Raw genomic sequence first — 19,080 nt, 5'->3', positions numbered from 1 at the left:
TCTCTCTCCCTCTCCCTGTCTGTCTCTGTCTCTGTCTCTCTCTCTGTCTCTGTCTCTGTCTCTCTCTCTCCCTGACTGATTGTCTTTGGTTTTTTGCTTGTTTTTTTGGTTCGTTCGTGATGAAGTTGCTGCTGCTGTGACGTGACTTACTGCAAATAAAGGAATCTTAAAAGTCAAAGTCCCCCCCCCCTCTCTCATTATGTCTCCCCCTCTCTCCTTCTGACTCTCTCTCTCCCATAGTGTTATAACAGTGTTATCACAGTGTTATTACAGTGTTATTACAGTACATCACAGTGTTATTTCAGTGTTATTACAGTTTATTACAGTGTTATTACACTGTTATTACAGTGTTATTACAGGTTTAGTACAGTTCATCACAGTGTTATTACAGTGTTATTACAGTTATGTAGTTACAGTGTTATGGTGTTATTACGCTGTTATTATCGTGTTGTATCAGTGTTAAAGTGTCATGATGGTGTTGTTATGGTTTAGTTACGTGTTGTTACAGTGTTATAATCGATTTATTACAGTGTTATTACGATGTTATTATGGTGTTTCTGTGTGTGTGTGTGTGTGTGTGTGTGTGTGTGTGCGTGCCACGATAGCATGTAGCATGTAGCCTGAGGTTAGCTTAGCACGGTAGTTCACAGTTGATTTGTGCGGTTTTGAGGACATTTTGGAAGACTCCATCTTGGTTTTGTGTGTTGTGTTGCGACAGGCAGTGGTGTGCGTACGTGGTGACACGCAGCGTCAGCTGTGTGATGGAGGACGGCGTGGAGACCTACGTCAAACCGGACTACCAGCGCTGCACCTGGGGACAGTGCCCCCGAGTGGCGTGAGTGTGCACTGTTGTTTCCTGTCACCATAGCAACATGGCTGCCCCCCCTTTAGCTGAAACAACCACAACATCCAGGCTTCAGACTTGGTCCAGATGTGGATCTATAGGAAATTTGGATCCTGGGGGACACAGGACATAGCGGCTCGTCCAACCGGACCAAACACTCAACGCAGCAGAAAGACATAAAAGGAACGATTGAAACCTTTCTATCTGTAGAAGGAAACGTTTCCATCCCTTCCTTTATGTCTTTCTGCAGCATCAAGTGTTGATCCAGTTTGATCCCAGAGAGAAGCTGAGAGCCAGGAACCCCAGCCTGCCCCCCCTCCCTCCCTCCCCCCCCCCCCCCTCTCCCCCCCCCCCTCTCTCTCTCTCCCTCTCTCCCCCCTCTCTCCCCCCCCCTCTCTCTCTCTCCCTCTCTCCCCCCTCTCTCCCCCCTCCCTCTCTCTCTCTCTCTCTCCTTTTCTCTTGGAACTGTTCTGGGTTTTCCTTTGAGAGGAAGATGGCTGCCTCCTTCTCATGCTCTGCGCTGTTGGCTTTTCTAAGGTGCAGAACAAACATACCGACAGCAGCTCCAGTGTTGAAATGAATGCCTCTGATTGGCTCTAAGGAAGGCCTCTGATTGGCTTTAAAGAAGGCCTCTGATTGGCTTTAAGGAAGGCCTCTGATTGGCTGTAAGGAAGGCCTCTAATTGGTTGTAAGGAAGGCCTCTTATTGGCTTTCAGGAAGGCCTCTGATTGGCTGTCAGGAAGGCCTCTGATTGGCTGAGGGACCAGCAGCCAAAAAACATTTAAATGGAAAAACCGGACCCAGAGTCGATTGAACGCAGTCGCTCCGTGTCTAGTCAACATGAACTGTCTCGCTTCCACTACTCGACCTGTCTACCTACTCGACCCGTCTGACTACCTGACCTGTCTACTGCCCTGCCTGCCGTCCTTTTTGACGTTAAGCTACAGGACGTTCCGACGGCCGCGCTACAAGGTCGCCTACAAGATGGTGACTGAGATGGAGTGGAAGTGTTGCCATGGTTACTCTGGTGACAACTGCAACGACGGGCCCAATGGCGTGACGGGGACACAGATCAACACCGGGCAACCTCCCTTAACCCAGAGCAGACCCCACAGCAATGGCCAGCAGGGAGGGGGCAGGAGAGATGGTACGGTCTAGGAACCTCCCACACAACGTCTGGTTTCCTGCTTGCGTTTAGTTATTGTTCCGAATGATTGTCGGACATGTTCTGCAGGTGACGGTGAGAAGTTCCAAGGCCTGGAGGAGAAGATCCACATTCTGACTAAAGAGCTTCAGACCGTGCACTCCACCGTGCACGGCCTCAGCCGCAGACTGTATGTACACCTCCAGGAATATGTTGATATGTTGATATGTTGTTAAAATCCTGGTCAAAAATCTCCACAGATCCATGGATTTCATTTTGAGAAACATTGGTTTGACAACAAACTGAGGCTGAAGCTTTGTGTCATCTATCTATCTATCTATCTGCTATCTTAGATAGCCTGCTTCAACCTGAGACGCTGAAGGAAGTAGAACATTTACCACTTCCTGTTCTGTCAGGATCTGTAGATAAACTTCAGTGAGGTGTTTGTGGCCATGCAGTTACCATAGTTACCGTCCATCTGTCTTGGAACCATCCCAACATATAAAAGTCAGGTAGAGTCCCCCTCCTGAGCCTCCATCCCACAAAGGCGAAGATTAAATTAACTTTGAGAAAGTGAAGGAAAGAGGGATGAGGAAAGAAAACACCAAAGACGGACACCATGGAACGAGGGATCAGAGGGAAAGTGAAAATTCTTCTCCTCCGTACAGAACAGGACTGAACGGAGTCTCAGCCGACGCCCCGCCCCACGTGAAGGAGACCATCAGCAGCATCCAGAGCAAACTGGACCAGCTCTACAACAGGACCCAGGTCTGTCTGTCTGCCTGTCTGCCTATCTGTCTGTCCATCCGTCTGCCTACCTGTCTGTCTGCCTGTCTGTCTGCCTACCTGTCGGTCTGCCTACTTGTCTGTCTCTACATCTGTTTGCCTACCTGTGTGTCTGCCTACCTGCTGTCTGTCCGGCTGCCTAGCAGCCAGCCTGTCTGTAACGGGTGTGGTTAGGACCCAATTGCAGTACAAAGACAGGCAGGGATATTTGGTAATGTCTTTTATTTGTAGAGCGGACGGAAGACAGGCAGGGGGCAGGCAGGATACGTCGTCGAGGACAGGCAGGTTCGATAACGGGGAGTGCAGACAGAAGACAGGCGGGGGGCAGGCAGGATACGTGGTCGGGGCGAGGCAGAGTCGGTAGCGGGGAATCAATCCGGAGAACGCTGGAGAGTCTGGTGCAAGCATCGAAGACAATCTGGCAATGGGTGACTGGTGAGAGAGGCTTATATAGTGGTTAGATTGCTGATCGGGAACAGCTGTGTGCGCAGCTGAATGGAGTTGAGCTTATGAGACAGGGAGGGGAAGGTAGATGAAGGCGGAGATCATGACAGAACCCCCCCCTCAAGGGACGGCTCCTGACGTCCCAAACACAAAACAGAAAAAAATAAAACCAAAAGTCCATGCAGGGTGGGAGAAGGGGGTCCGGAGGAGGGCTAGTACTAGTCGGAGACCCCGTCCATCTCCTCGTCCTCCGCTAAATGGGCCACGTGATCCTCATCGGAGTACTCGTCGGAGACCCCGTCCATCCCCTCGTCCTCCGCTAAATGGGCCACGTCCTCCTTATCGGAGGAGGGACCCCCAGGGTCGACATCGTCCACCTCTGAACCATCGCTGGAGTGCACAGACAAGAGAGGTGGTGGGATCTGCAGTCGGAAGGGTTGACCCGGTCTGGAGGGCTGGTCAGGATGGCGCTGATGGAACCTCCTGATGAGGGTGTGGTCCAGAATGTGCCTTGCAGGGACCCAGGACCTCTCCTCCGGACCGTAACCCTCCCAATCCACCAGGTACTGCAGGCCTCTCCCACGCCGGCGGGAACGTAGGAGACGGCGGACAGAAAAGGCACGACCCCCGTCAATGAAGCGCGGAGGAGGCGGGGGAGGCGCCAAGGGAACCAGAGCACTCTCTCGGACTGGCTTGACTTTGGACACATGGAAGGTGGGATGGACGGGCATGGACCTGGGGAGCTTGAGCCGCACTGCCACCGGGTTGACGACCTTCTCGATCTTGAACGGGCCGATGAACCAAGGAGCCAGCTTCTTAGATTCCACCTTCAGGAGGAGGTCCCGGGTGAAGAGCCAGACCTTCTGGCCCGGCTGGTACTCCGGGGCCTGGGAGCGGCGACGGTTGGCGGCAGAGGCGTTGCGGCCAGTGGCTCGGAGGAGGGCGACCCCTGGCCTGGCTCCAGGCCCTGCGGCAGCGCCGAATGAAGGCCTGGACGGACGGGCAGGAAGCCTCCCTCTCAAGGGCCGGGAACAGAGGCGGTTGGAAGCCGTAGGCGCACTGGAAGGGGGAGAGGCCTGTGGCCGAACTGGTCAGGGTGTTCTGCACATATTCCACCCACAAAAGCTGCTCAGACCAGGACGACGGGTGTTGTGACGTCATGCAGCGAAGGGCCGTCTCCATCTCCTGGTTCTTCCGCTCCGTTTTTGCCGTTGGACTGGGGGGTGGTACCCTGAGGACAGGCTGATGGTGGCCCCCAGGAGCGAACAGAACTCCCTCCAGAAGACAGAGGCGAACTGGGGACCCCGGTCGGATACAACATCTACCGGGATGCCATGGAGGCGGACGACGTGGTACAACCATAGCTCGGCGGTGCCCTTGGCCGACGGGAGCTTCGGTAGAGGCACGAAGTGAGCCATCTTGCTAAACCGATCCACCACGGTCAGGATGGTAGTGTTGCCACGGTAGAATGGTGTCGGGGTCAGCAGCGTCCTCCTCCTCCTGGAACTGCCGGGACAGGGCGTCGGATTGACATTGCGTGACCTCGGCCGATAGGAGAGGGAGAAATTGACGGGCGGACTGGATACACTTCAGGTTCTTGTGGTCAGTCCACACCAGGAACGGCAGCTGGGTTCCCTCTAGCCAGTGTCGCCACTCCTCCAGGGCCAATTTGACGGCGAGAAGCTCCCTATTCCCGATGTCGTAGTTCCTCTCGGCCGGGGTCAAACGCCTGGAGAAGAAGGCGCAGGGATGAAGTTTCTGGTCGGAGGCGGTTCTTTGGGACAGAACAGCTCCGACTCCCACGTCGGAGGCGTCCACTTCAACCACGAACTGCTGTTCGGGGTCAGGCAATACCAGAATGGGGGCTGAAGTGAACCGTGCCTTCAGGGCCAGGAAAGCGTCGTTGGCGGCGGCGGACCACAGAAACGGCACCTTGGAGGAGGTTAGGGCTGTGAGAGGGGCAGCCACCATGCTGTAGCCTCGGATGAACCTCCGATAGAAGTTGGCAAAACCGAGGAAGCGCTGGAGTTGTTTGCGGGAGTCCGGGCCAAGCCAGGTGGTGATGGCGGAGACCTTGGTGGAGTCCATCCGGGTGGTGCCCCTCCCTACGACGTACCCCAGGAAGGAGACGGACGGGGCGTGAAACTCACACTTCTCCTCCTTCACAAAGAGTGAGTTCTCCAGGAGGTGCTGCAGGACCGTCTGGACATGGTGGAAGAAGAAACAGAAAGAAGAAGAAACAGTCTTTATTTATCACGCAACACACCACACTACAACACATGCTTGCACACACACACAAATGCACATGCTTTGATGGTGGCCGGTGAAATGGATTCTCTGCTTTTGACCCATCCTGGCTTGTCCTTCCTCCGGGGGCACAGCCAGGAGCAGTGGGCAGCATACGTGGACGCGCCCGGGGACCAGGTGACGTGTTCAGCTTGGGATTAGGAGAACATCAGGATGTAGTCGAGGTACACAAAGACAAATTTTTTGAGCATGTCCCTGAGCACGTCATTGACCAGGGCCTGGAAGACGGCGGGGGCATTGGTGAGGCCAAAGGGCATCACAAGATATTCGTAGTGACCGGAGGGAGTGTTGAACGCCGTCTTCCATTCGTCCCCCTCTCGAACCCGGACCAGGTGGTAGGCGTTGCGTAGGTCGAGCTTGGTGAACACCGTGGCCCCCTCCAGGAGTTCGAGGGCTGATGAGATGAGGGGCAGGGGATAGAGGTTCTTGACCGTAATGTCGTTGAGACCACGATAGTCAATACAGGGGCGAATGGACTTGTCCTTCTTCTCCATGAAGAAGAAGCCAGCCCCCGCTGGGGATGACGGATGATGCCCCCAGCCAGAGCGTCATTAATATAGGTGTCCATGGCCTCTCTCTCCGGGGCGGACAGGGAGTACAGGCGGTCTCTGGGGGGGTGGAGCCGGGCTGGAGGTCGATGGCAATATCGTATGGCCTGTGCAGGGGAAGGGATGTTGCCTTGGCCTTGCTGAAGACCACCCTGAAGTCGAGGTTCTCGGCGGGGACCCCCAACAGGTGCGGAGCTGGAGCCGGTGGTAGCTGAGGTGCGGCGGCTTGCTTCAGGGAGACCTGATGGCACGCAGGACTCCATCCCAGAATAGCCCCTGTGGTCCAGTCAAGGTGTGGGTTGTGACGCCGGAGCCAGGGGAACCCCAGGAGGAGAGGGTGATGAGGTGAGTGCAGGATGCAGAACTGTATCGTCTCGTGGTGGTTGCCGGACAGGAGCATGCGGATGGGCACCGTCTGATTGGTGACTGTCCCCAGGAGGCGGCCATCCAGGGCAGTGGCAGGAACCGGAGAAGGCTGGAGAACTCAACCAACACCTAGCTGCCGTGCTAGGTTATCGTCGATGATGTTAACATCGAAACCAGAGTATGGCGAGGGAATGTGAGCATTGGGGCAGCAGCAGCCGAGCCTGGCACAGGGGGCGTAGGTTGGAGGAGGGTTTGGAGGTGTGGCTCACCAGGACCTCCTCCCTCACTGGCGAGCCCGGCCCTTTTCCCGGACACCCGGAGATGTAGTGCCCAGCTAGACCGCAGTAGAGGCAAAGGTTCCCCACCCGGCGTCTCTCCTTCTCCTCCGGGGTGAGGCTGGCCCGGCCAACCTGCATGGGAGGGGCCTCACTCGTGGGTTGACGGCCTGGAAGAGCTGGCGGCCCGGAGGAACCTGGAAGACGGGATGCTGGGCGGCGCTCCACTTGCCCTTGACGCCTCTCTCACTGCCGGGCCTGGATGCGTCGGTCGATACGGGAAGCAAGCTCAACGATGCCATCGAGAGAGGTGGGCAGGTCATGGGAAACTAGCTCATCCTTCACGTACTCTGCTAATCCCATCAGGTACGCGCCAATCTGGGTTCCACTCGCTCAGTCGAGCCTGGGTGCGGAAGTCGATCGCAGAATCAACCATGGAGCGGGACCCTTGACTGAGACCCAGGAGACCACCAGCAGCATTGGGACCTCGTGATGTCACCCCGAACACCTTGCGGAGCTCGGCGGCGAAGGCGTGGAAGGAGGAGCATGCTAGTGTGCGTCGTTCCCACTCGGCCGTTCCCCACGGCCGAGCATGGCCCGTCAGGTGATTTACGGCGAACTGCACCCTGGCATCCTCGGAGGTGAAGGTGTGGGGCTGCAGAGCGAAGATGATGGAACAGTTCGTGATGAACGGACTACAGCCGTCTGCTTCTCCGGCGTAGCATTCTGGAACCCCCACCCAGGGGTCCAGGGAGTACCCAGGCTGGGCCGGTGCTGGTGGAGGTGGGTCCGGGGAAGCAGGCGGCGGGATGAATTGACCGAGAGCGATTGCGAGCTGCTGGACCTTGGCGGCTAGAGTAGCGAGCCCTTGCTCCTGGCTAGCCGCTGCTAGCCAAGCGTCCGCTGAGGTGGAGGCTAGGACAGCCTCCTGGTGTTGGAGCTGTGACTCCACCCTTCCCAGGCGTGCCAGCGACTCGGGTTGTGTGCTATGTCCATTGTTGGCCAGATTGTACTGTAACGGGTGTGGTTAGGACCCAATTGCAGCACAAAGACAGGCAGGGATATTTGGTAATGTCTTTTATTTGTAGAGCGGACGGAAGACTGGCAGGGGGCAAGCAGGATACGTCGTCGAGGACAGGCAGGTTCGATAACGGGGAGTGCAGACAGAAGACAGGCGGGGGGCAGGCAGGATACACGGTCGGGGCGAGGCAGAGTCGGTAGCGGGGAATCAATCCGGAGAACGCTGGAGAGTCTGGTGCACCCATCGAAGACAATCTGGCAATGGGTGACTGGTGAGAGAGGCTTATATAGTGGTTAGATTGCTGATCGGGAACAGCTGTGTGCGCAGGTGAATGGAGTTGGGCTAATGAGACAGGTTAGGAGAGGGAGGGGAAGGTAGATGAAGGCGGAGATCATGACACTGTCTGTCCGCCGGCCTACCAGTCTGTCTGTCTTTCCGTCTGCCTACATGTCTGTCTGTCTTTAATTATTTTATTCATCCCTGTCCCCGTTCAGATCCATGACCAGACACTGCTCAGCATCAACAACCACCTGGTGAATGGCAATGGGGTTGCTAACGAGCTGGATGGAGGAGCAACGGGAGGAGGTGGGGGTGACAGGGGGACTCGTGTGGACTCCCTGAAACAGGAGATCCTGACAGAGCTGGAGAGACGAGTGTCCCTGTCCTGCTCGTCCTGCCAGGTCAGATCCAGTGTTCTTTAGCCTATTCAGGTCCACCGAGCATCTCCAGACCTTCAAGAGAAGAGTAACCTCTTATTCTTCAAACAATGTCATCATCCATCCATCCTTCCATTTTTGTGCCGCTGATCCGGGTCCAGGCCTTGTGGAGGCAGCAGCTTAACATAGCGGTTCAGACCTCCTTTTCACAAGCAGCTTCCTCCCCCCATGCAGCTGGGAGATACAGTATAATCCTCCTAGCAGCCTGTGCCTGGTATACCTCCAAAAGGAGGTGAACCTCATGAAACTCCTCATGTCAGCCATCTGTATCTGGGACTTCATTCTTGCGGTCCTGACCCAAAGCTTATGATCAGGTGATGGTACAGTGCTGCTTTACTGCAGCCTCTACACCCATCTCACTCTCCCTCTGACCCTCACTCGTAAGACCCCAAGATACCTAAACTCCTCCACTTGGGTCAGCTGCCCTCTCCACACCCAGAGGGGACAAACCATCTTTTTCCGGGAGAGGACCATGGCCTTGGATTTAGAGATGCTGACTCTCATCCCCACCGCGTCACAGTTGGCCGCAAACCATTCTAGTGAATGCTGGAGATCACAGTCTGAAACTTGGAGTGCAGCAGCACCCCCTGTAGGCCATTCCCCTGCGGTGCCTCCCAGAGAACCCCTTGGGGCACATGCTCAGGCTTTAGTCTACAAAACACATGGACTGGTCTGGGGAATACCCATAACCCCTTAAGGGTCCCTGAGAGGGTAACCCTTTGTTCCGTTGTTCTTCCTGTATCCGAGGTTCATCAGTGTCACCATATTCAGCAGAAATAACAAATAACTTGCAGTGAATTTTTCTTGACTCTGATGTTAGCTACGCCCCATCTGAAATCTGAAATTCATAAATCAGAGCGTTGTTCCAGAAATCTGTCATAGGATTATTGTTGGATACTTCGATATTCTGACTGTTTCTGCTTGTGTTCTCCATAACCTTCTTTACGTCACCTTTCACAATCCTAGTTCTGCTCCAAACTGAAGTTCACGTAAAGCCAGGTACTCTTAAAATACCAGGATAACTTTTCATCCTGGATTGATTGCTGACTAAAAGCTGCAACAGTCAAGTGTGATTCCAGTGACTTGACGAGTCTATCTGCAGCCTGGTGATTCCCAGGGTTAAATTACCGCAATTCAACCAGAATTAGTCAAAGCTACAGTATCTGTTCAACAATCAGGCTCAACAGAGAGAAACCAAACCAGTTTGTTCTTCCTGAGAATGAACTGAAAGGAAAAACTCTCCCACATCAGTTTGTTCTTCCACTTCTTGGTTTTGATAACTGATTTTGCTCTTATTTGACCTCTAACATCTGTCTCCCTCAGGCTGGGGTGGAGGACTTGCAGCGCCAGCAGCAGCAGGACAGGGAGAGGATCCAAACCCTGGAGAAGCTTCTCAGCTCCATGGACCATCACCTCAAACAGAGCCTGGAGATCAACCGCAGGGAGACAGAGCGTTCCCAGAGCTGCTGCAGCTCCGTCACTGAGTTGGAGAAGCAGCTCGCTGTCATGGACCTCCGAGTCAGCGCCACCGCTAACAGCTACGACGTCATCAAAGGACGTCTGGATGAGGAACGCTCCAGGCAGGGGAGTGCAATGGAAGACAGGATGAACAGCAAGCTGAGGGAGGTGGAGAAAAGGCTGAACAACACAGTGAGGAAGGCGGAGCAGAGGTGCACCAACACCGGAAACAACATGAAGGACAACGTCCAGAGAGAAGTCATCCACATACGGAACACGGTCCTCAGTCGCCTGGACGACAACAGCTTCAAGATCGGGAAATTAGAGCTGGACGCTTCTGTCCTTGGGGACACGGTGACGGACCACAGCAGGCAGTTGGGCCAGCTGGAGAACATCACGTCCTTCATGGACAAAAGGCTGAAGTCCACCATCGGCATGTGTTCTGAGGCCTGCAGAGCCACGGGGAAAGGCCGCAAGACCGAAGAAACTGTCAAGACCTTGGAATGGAGAGTGGTGTCCAACCAAGAGGAGATCCAGAAGTTCAACACCAGGTTGAAGGACCTGTCGGTGTCCGGAGACTCGCTAATGGACCGAGTGGTCATCTTGGCAGATGACGTCAAGAGGATCAAGGCTGCGACAGGCGAGGATGGTGAGCGCTTCAACCGGATCGTCTTGGAGGTGGAAACGCTCGGCCTTGACGCCGACCGCTGCTCCGTCTGCAGCACCGTGGAAGAAGACCTGCGCTCGTTCTCCAACTCCACCCGCAGCGCTCTCAGCAGGAACCAGGCGGACCTAACCGACCTGCGGAGAAGGATGGACACCGACGAGTCTACATGCGCTCAGGTCTGCTTGGACGTCCAGGATGAAGTGGGACAACTCAGGGACGAAGTGGAACAATGTTCCAAGAAGTGCGACAACAATCTAGATGATCTGAATAAGAAGTTGGAGGGCCCCAACGTCCACAGCACGAGGCTGGGAGGAGACCTGAAGTCCCTCGTAGGAGATCTAGCAGGGGTCAGGACCATGTTAGGCTCCTTGAACAACACACTGCACAGGCATGGAGCCGTGCTGACTGATTTGAGCAGCTCCAGGGATGACATCTTCTCTGATGTAAGATCTGGACTGTTTCAGCTTCACGTACTGAGGCTGTGATACTGTTCCATGAAAACTGTTCCTACATTTAAAATCCAGAAACAAACATATGAATATCCTGCCTTATTTATATTCCTACATAAATAATAATATTATATTTCAGACAAATAATGTTTTTGGGGAGTATAATAACATGCATGCATGCATTGAACAACACATTGAAAGTGTTTTTGTCAAGGTTTCACCCAAACAAACTGTTTCAACTCCCCTGGCAGGTGGACAAGCTGCAGAAGAAGCTGACGGACCATGTGGAGGACTCCAAGGTCCACCTCAGCTCTCTGAGAAAGGAGATCCAGGTCATCAGCAGCAAGCACGGGACAGAGATCGGCGAGTGCCAGAGGTCCAGTGATGGCCTGGAGCGGAGACTCTCCAAGATGGAAGGGGTGTGTGGACGCCTGGACTCCGTCTCAGATGTCCTGAGGGCCATAAGGGAGGGTCTGAACCACCACGTCTCCGGTCTCTGGAGCCAGGTCCACAGCCTCAATGCCACGGTGATGACCCAGGGGGACACCATCCGGGACGTCAGGGATGTCCAGCTGGAGAAGGTCCAATCCAGGATCCACAGGCTGAACTCCTCGGTCCTGGAGCTCATCAAGGAGTTCAACAGCTTCACGGAGCAGGACTTCATAGGCGAGTCAGGGATCAGGGGGGTGGTGGGACGGGAGGTCCATGACATTGCTGTGCAGAGGAGAAGGGAGGTCGGGTCAGGTCGGGAGTTTCAGTTTCAGGCTGAATCCTTCATGTGGTTTTAGGGGACGTTCGAGAAGGCTTAGTGTAGCTTGGCCTTCAACATTTGAGCAGCAGCGGGAGGCAGCGGGAACTAGAGGGAGGTAGTGGGAAGCAGCTACAAGCAGTGGGAGGCAGCAGGAAGCAGAGGGAGGCAGTGAGAAGCAGCGGGAATCAGTGGGAGGTAGTGGGAAGCAGCGGGAAGCAGAGGGAGGTAGTGGGAAGCAGAGGGAGGCAGCGGGAAGCAGAGGGACGCAGCAGGAGGCAGCGGGAAGCAGAAGGAGGTAGTGGGAAGCAGTGGAAAGCAGAGGGAGGTAGTAGGAAGTAGAGGGAGGCAGTGGGAAGCAGAGGGAAGAAGCGGGAAGCAGAGGGAGATAGTGGGAAGCAGGGGGAACCAGAGGGAGGTAGTGAGAAGCCGAGGGAGGTAGTGGGAAGCAGGGGGAACCAGAGGGAGGTAGTGGGAAGCCGAGGGAGGTAGTGGGAAGCAGGGGGAACCAGAGGGAGGTAGTGGGAAGCAGGGGGAACCAGAGGGAGGTAGTGGGAAGCCGAGGGAGGTAGTGGGAAGCAGAGGGAAGAAGCGGGAGGCAGGGGGTAGCAGAGGGAAGAAACGGGAAGCAGTGGGAGGCAGCGGGAAGTAGAGGGAGGCAGCGGGAAGCCGTGTTCAGGTTGCACGGCACTTTTTGTTTTGTTCAATTAGCAAATGGAGGAAAACAAATCCCTCTGAAATAAAAACACTGCTTGTGTTTGTTTTGTTTGGAGAGCGGAGGTCGCGATCCAACACGGATCCAATACAGTCCCCGAGCTCTCCAAACAAGCAGGGAAAATAAACAAACTAAATGTATTCATCTGATTATCAGATTATATTCCATATTAAATTATAATACTAATATTTATTATATAAAAATATAATATTTATAATATAATATAATACACTATAAAAACTGACCATTACCGCAGAGGGAGGAACGGTAGACACCCCTTGCTGGGTGTCACCCCTCCCAATACGTATTGCATCGTGGCTTTAGCTGTTTCCACTGGTGATTTCTGCGTCAAAACACAAGTAAATATAAAGTATCTTGATTTCCAAGTGAATTTTAAAAATACTAACAACGCAGGCATTTGCAGGAAGCATATTTAGGAAAAGTCACAGCGGGATTAGAATGGGGAGGGGCTCACATGCTCCTGAAAATATTTCCACTTCAAATTCTAAACGCATGCGTGCGTGTCCATAGCTGGTAATGTTGATCAAAATCCCGAAAATGAACAAATATGAATATAACTCATACAATTAATTAATTTAGGCTGGAAATCAGGTAATGTGGTTTAACGAGCCAATATTTCCCCAAAAATCATTTCAAACTTCTTCCAGAAAATGGAGGTCATGTGACTTGGATATGAACCAATTCTAGGTCATAATAATTGGGATTTGGAAATATGTTTTATTGATGATGTTTATTGACGTCCTGTTTTATGTTCAGGTCCAGCAGGTCTTCCAGGCCTGCAGGGGGAGCGAGGACACACGGGTCCCCAGGGGCCGCGGGGACCCCAAGGAGAGGAAGGCCCGCCAGGAGTAGAGGGCAGCCACGGTCCGGTGGGACCTCCAGGTACACGGAGGACAATCTATATGTATATGCCTGTATATTGTTAAAAAGGCTGAAACAGGAAGTGGTGAAGGTTTTGAAACGAGTTGTGCGAAGAAGCAGCAACTCACTGGGTTCTTCTGTCCCTCCAGGTCTCCGAGGAGAGGAGGGTACGTCTGACACCACGTCCTGACACCATCACAACGTTGTCCCCAAACAGCCTCCTTTTCCGCCCTCATCCCTCCGTCCTTCTCCCCCTCCACCCAGGTCCGGCCGGCTCCGACGCCCTGGTGCCCAGACTGTCCTTCTCGGCGGCGCTGACCCGGCCCATGGGACGTTCCGGAACCATCGTGTTCAACAAAGTGTTTGATAACGAGGAGGGGGTGTACAACCCTCAGACCGGTGAGAGTCGCTCTTATGGAGTTATGGCTTCATAGCTCTGTCACTTTATCTTTCATTCCTTTTAATGCACTAATACTTCTGCAAAGGGTCCTTTGGGTCACTTTGGGTCAGTTTTGGTCAGTTTGGTTCAGTTTGGTTCAGTTTGGTTTAGTTTGGGTCAGTTGGGTCAGTTTTGGTCAGTTTGGTTCGGTTTGGGTCAGCTTTGGTAGGTTTGGTTCAGTTTGGCTCAATTTGGTTCGGTTTGGTTTAGTTTGGGTCAGTTTGGCTCAGTTTGGTTTAGTTTGGTTTGGTTTGGGTCAGTTTTTGTCAGTTTGGTTCAGTTTGGGTCAGTTTTGGTCAGTTTTGGTCAGTTTGGTTAAGTTTGGGTCGACTACTACATATACACTATACAGTATATACCATTTACGCCCCCTTAACAACCTGGTTGTAGGATGGAACTCATCGTTCATTGAGGAGTACCTGTATATATATATATTTATATATAAAGTACATATATGTGTATATATATATTAGAACTGTGTTATGATCAATATCATCTACATTTGAAACAGAAATGAGTGAAAAACTGTTGCAAAATGACAGGAAGTAGAAAAACGTTGACGCGATTTGATTGGTTTGAAGAGCGGGCGCTTTGTGACATCATCATCTGAAATTCTTTAATCCAAGCGTCGTCTCAGAACTCATTCCCATCCAGTGACCGCGCCCAGCGTTTACTGCGTTCAAAGGAAACTCGGAAAACTGTAACACCTACGCCACCAAACTGGACCGGTGCCGCCGGAGGCTTGTTTATTTTTACCACAACTCCTCCCACAGTTTTGGAGACACACCCACAAACCGACGTAGAAGCGAGCGGTCCGATCCCGGAAGGTGGGCTGTCAACTGGACTCCACTCTACACACTTTTCTTTGGTTTTCCATCGGGCGAAAGTTGTAGTTTGTACCTTGTAGCCGGTACTTTTTTTGGTATCACCTCCATCAAGGTCCCATGCCAGCTGAGTGGGTGGTGGTAATGTGCAGACGCTGTAGGCGGCTGATTGGTCCATTTGTTAAAAAACCAAGCTACGACCGTGGACGCCGTTCTCCTTCTCCTTCTTCTCCTTCTCCTTCTCCTTCTCCTTCTTCTCATTCTTCTTCTCCTTCTTCTCCTTCTCCTTCTTCTTCTTCTTCTTCTTCTTCTTCTTCTTCTCCATCTCCTTCTTCTCCTCAAGATTCAAGATTCAAGATTCAAAAGGTTTATTCGTCACATACATATACATACTTTCATACATATATGCAGTGAAATGTAATGCAACGCACCCGGTGATAACACACAATATGTCCCAGGAACAGCATCTCACATAGGCCCCCTTCTGGCCATCCAGGTGCATGAGCGTGGTGTGCAGTACCTTCTTCTCCTTCTCCTTCTTCTTCTTCTGCTTCTCCTTCTCCTTCTCCTTCTTCTTCTCCTTCTCCTTCTCCTTCTTCTTCTCCTTCTCCTTCTCCTTCTCCTTCTCCTTCTTCTCCTTCTCCTTCTCCTTCTCCTTCTCCTTCTCCTTCTTCTTCTCCTTCTCCTTCTCCTTCTCCTTCTCCTTCTTCTCCTTCTCCTTCTCCTTCTCCTTCTCCTTCTCCTTCTTCTTCTTCTTCTTCTTCTTCTTCTTCTTCTTCTTCTCCGTCTCCTTCTTCTTCAATATGTCCTAGGAAAAATTTCTTTCTAATAGACCAACTAACTGACTCCTAAAACGTAATACAGTAAGTCAAATACTTATAAAATAAAATAAAATGAAAGTAAATACAATTAAAATAAAATACAATAAAATAAAATGAGATAAAATGGAATAGATAGAAGGAATATGCTTATGTATATGGAATAGGCAATTATGTATATCCAGATATGTGCTTTAAAGTGGCATGTGAATAAAGTGAGGTAGTGTTAGGGATAATACAGCACAGTATACAACAGTACGGCGCAGCAATACGGCATCACGAACAACCCTGAACAGTGATACAGTATGTGGTACAGTATGCTACATACAGTACAGTAGGTAGTGGAGCCTAGTGCATGGCTCAGTGAGGACCCCTGGAAAGGTCATCAATGACAGTTCTAATGGCTTGAGGGAAGAAACTCCGTCTCAGTCTCTCTGTTCTCGCTGTGTGACTGCGGAGGCGCTTGCCTGACGCAGCAGCTGAAACAGTCCGTTGTTGGGGTGATGAGGATCCTTCATGATCCTACGGGCTCTGCTACTACACCTCCTGGTGTATAACTCCTGCAAGGGGGGGAGGGTAGTTCCAGTGGTACAATCAGCTGAACGCACCACCCTCTGCAGGGCCCGCCTGTCCTGAGCAGTACAGTTCCCAAACCAGACGGTGATCTTGCCTGTCAGGATGCGCTCCACTGCTCCAGAGTAGAAGGACCTGAGGATTCTCACCCTGACCCGGAATTTCCTCAGCTGCCTGAGGTGGTAAAGACGCTGCCTCGCCTTCCTCACCAGAGTGTCTGTTTGTAAAGTCCATGTTAAGTCCTCTGTGATGTGGACTCGCGTGTATTTGAAGCTGCTCACCCTGTCGACAGAAATCCTGTTAATCACCAAGGGCACGTGCGTCTTCGATTGTGATCCTCGCCTAAAGTCCACAACTAGTTCCTTAGTTTTGCTGACGTTCAGGTGGAGTGGATTGACAGGTCAGCCACCTCCTCGCGGTAGGCCTTCTCGTCGCAGTCGGTGATCAGGCCCACGACAACGGTGTCGTCAGCAAACTTGATGATGGTGTTGGAGCTGGACCTGGCCACACAGTCATGTGTGTACAGGGAGTACAGTAGGGGGCTGAGGACGCAGCCCTGGGGGGATCCTGTATTCAGGGTGAGGATGCTTGACATGTGCTTCCCCACCCTGACCACCTGGGGGCGGGCTGTGAGGAAGTCCAGGATCCAGGCACACAGCGGAGCATTCAGTCCGAGCTCCTTCAGCTTGACAGCCAGTCTGGTGAGGACTATGGTGTTGAAGGCTGAACTGTAATCGATGAACAGCATTCTCACATAGGCCCCCTTCTGGCCATCCAGGTGCGTGAGCGTGGTGTGCAGTACCTTCTTCTTCTTCTTCTTCTTCTCCTTCTTCTTTTTCTTCTTTTTCTTCTTCTCCTTCTCCTTCTCCTTCTCCTCCTCCTCCTCCTTCTCCTGCTCCTTCTTCTCCTTCTTCTTCTTCTTCTTCTTCTTCTTCTTCTTCTTCTTCTTCTTCTTCTTCTTCTTCTTTTCTGGGATAAACAGTAAGCATGAAGACCACGTCCCTTCCCTATCCTCCGTTAATCCGGTGTGTCCCGTTGAAGACAAGGTCATGGCTGTTCCGTGCGCCGTCGCTATGACGACCAGCAACTTTGAGGTAGTGTCTGCAGTGAAAACCAAGCAACTGGTGGAGTGGAGTTGGGCCGTACCAAGTGACGGGGTATCATCCAGCGCCTTATCAAACATCCACATTTTTAAATAGAAGGCAACAAAGAAATGCAGTCATCATGGAAACACATGTAAACACATGAGTCAGTCGTGGAATCAGACTTTTACTATTTTACAGGAAGTGTCTGGTTGTCATGGTAATAACCCTCCTCCCCCCAAGGGTACTTCACCGCGCCCGTCAGAGGGAAGTACTACTTCAGCGCCACGCTGACGGGCCACAAGAACGTGAAGATGGAGGCGGTGCTGTCCAAGTCCAACCGCAGCGTGGCGCGTGGCGACTCGGCCGGCTACCAGCCCGAGGGCCTGGAGAGGCCCCCGGCTGAGGCCCCCCACACACCCGGGGCCCTGGCCGTCTTCAGCCTGGTGCTGCCCCTTGAGCCCGGCGACACCGTCTGCATTGACCTGGTCAGCGGGAAGCTGGCTCACTCCTCTGAACCCCTCACCATGTTCAGCGGGATGCTGCTCTACCACACCCTCTGACCTCTGACCCCTGGGTGCTCCCATGGACACTAGAGGAGACATGGACTGGACTTGTCAAGAAACATGGACTGGACTTATTAAGAAACATGGACTGGACTTATCAAAAAACATGGACTGTATTTATCAAAAAACATGGACTGGACTTATCAAAAAACATGGACTTGACATATTGTGAACCACGGACTGGACTTATTAAGAAACATGGACTGGACTTATCAGGAAACATGGACTGGACCTATTAAAACATGGATGGGGTTTATCAAGAAACTTGGACTGGGCTTATTAAGAAACATGGACTGGACTTCTTAAAACATGGACTGGACTTCTTAAAAAAAAAGAACTGGCCTTTTTAAGGAACATGGACTGGACACACTAAGTGCAAACATGGGTCTGAATACGGTGTGTCTGGTACGGTTCAGTGCTTTGTTTCTGCAGAAGGACCTTGAATGTTTGACACTTCAGGTCTTCAGACTCAGTGATTGCAGGGTTTGATGAGAAGCAGCTTCTTCTGGAACATTCCTGCAGCGACGGGAGGAGGAGGAGGAAGAGGATGAAGATAAGGAGAGAGAGGAGTGTAAACACACACTCATTAAAATGCATCTAATCCAAAGTATTTTTCTTAGGTATGTTTTTTATTATTGTACTTGTACAACGATCAACCTGTAGAGTGATGTACAAGTATGTGTAGTACTATGATACCAGGTTGAAATACATGTTTAACAAGTATAAACACAAGTATTAATAATCATATTCATATTAATAATAATGATAATATCTGACACCAAGTAAATAAACGTGTTTTTCTGCGATTTGAGTCTGATATGGAGAAAAATATGGATAAAAGATCAAAGAATCTTAAGATCCAAACTGACCGTACTGGTACTGTAGAATAAAGGTACTGATCTGTTAAGTTAATAAGTACATAATAAATACATAATAAGTACATTATAAGTACATAAGAAGTCCATAATACATACATACAAAGTACATAAGAAATACACAATACGTATATAATACCTACATAAAAAGTACATAATACGTATATAATAAGTACATAATAAGTACATAATAAGTGCTGGATCTGCTCAGGATTTCAGTAGCAGACAGACAGCGTTTGTTCATATTTTTCTCAGTATTTTTCAAGCATTGTGCAACATGAGGAATGTAAATACAGTTTTCTAAGGTTTGCTGCCAAATTCAAAATGTTTTTTATGTTTTCTCACGTGTTCCAGAAAAATACACTTTCCCACAGTTCAGCAAGTTGAGCCTCAGTCTTTATCCTGTTTTTCACCACAACTATGACAGTTATGCCCATTAATGCAACCAGAGGTATTTAAAACACACACGCACAAATACACACAGACACGCACGCACAAAACGCACGCGAAACACACGCGCGCACTCAACACAT

At 51.6% G+C, this 19,080-nt stretch overlaps 1 protein-coding gene across 1 annotated transcript in view; it reads left to right on the top strand.

The window, feature by feature from the left end:
* Nucleotides 1-18,478, top strand: part of LOC307244613 (EMILIN-1-A-like) — a 22,899-nt gene extending 4,421 nt beyond the window's left edge. Inside the window, exons 2-12 of the mRNA XM_080019862.1 lie at nucleotides 719-835; nucleotides 1,786-1,991; nucleotides 2,079-2,178; nucleotides 2,657-2,756; nucleotides 8,230-8,415; nucleotides 9,775-11,019; nucleotides 11,277-11,691; nucleotides 13,266-13,391; nucleotides 13,520-13,537; nucleotides 13,635-13,769; nucleotides 17,350-18,478. Of these exons, the coding sequence (XP_079875988.1) occupies nucleotides 719-835; nucleotides 1,786-1,991; nucleotides 2,079-2,178; nucleotides 2,657-2,756; nucleotides 8,230-8,415; nucleotides 9,775-11,019; nucleotides 11,277-11,691; nucleotides 13,266-13,391; nucleotides 13,520-13,537; nucleotides 13,635-13,769; nucleotides 17,350-17,669 (2,968 nt within the window). The 3' untranslated portion in view covers nucleotides 17,670-18,478. The remainder of the gene's footprint in view (nucleotides 1-718; nucleotides 836-1,785; nucleotides 1,992-2,078; nucleotides 2,179-2,656; nucleotides 2,757-8,229; nucleotides 8,416-9,774; nucleotides 11,020-11,276; nucleotides 11,692-13,265; nucleotides 13,392-13,519; nucleotides 13,538-13,634; nucleotides 13,770-17,349) is intronic.
* Nucleotides 18,479-19,080: the final 602 nt, after the last annotated feature.

Source organism: Zeus faber, assembly GCF_960531495.2.
Source record: "Zeus faber genome assembly, chromosome: 2".
In the NCBI taxonomy this organism is placed as follows: Eukaryota; Metazoa; Chordata; class Actinopteri; order Zeiformes; family Zeidae; genus Zeus; species Zeus faber.
Note: the sequence above shows the minus strand (reverse complement) of the source record. Positions and strands in the feature narration are given on the sequence as shown.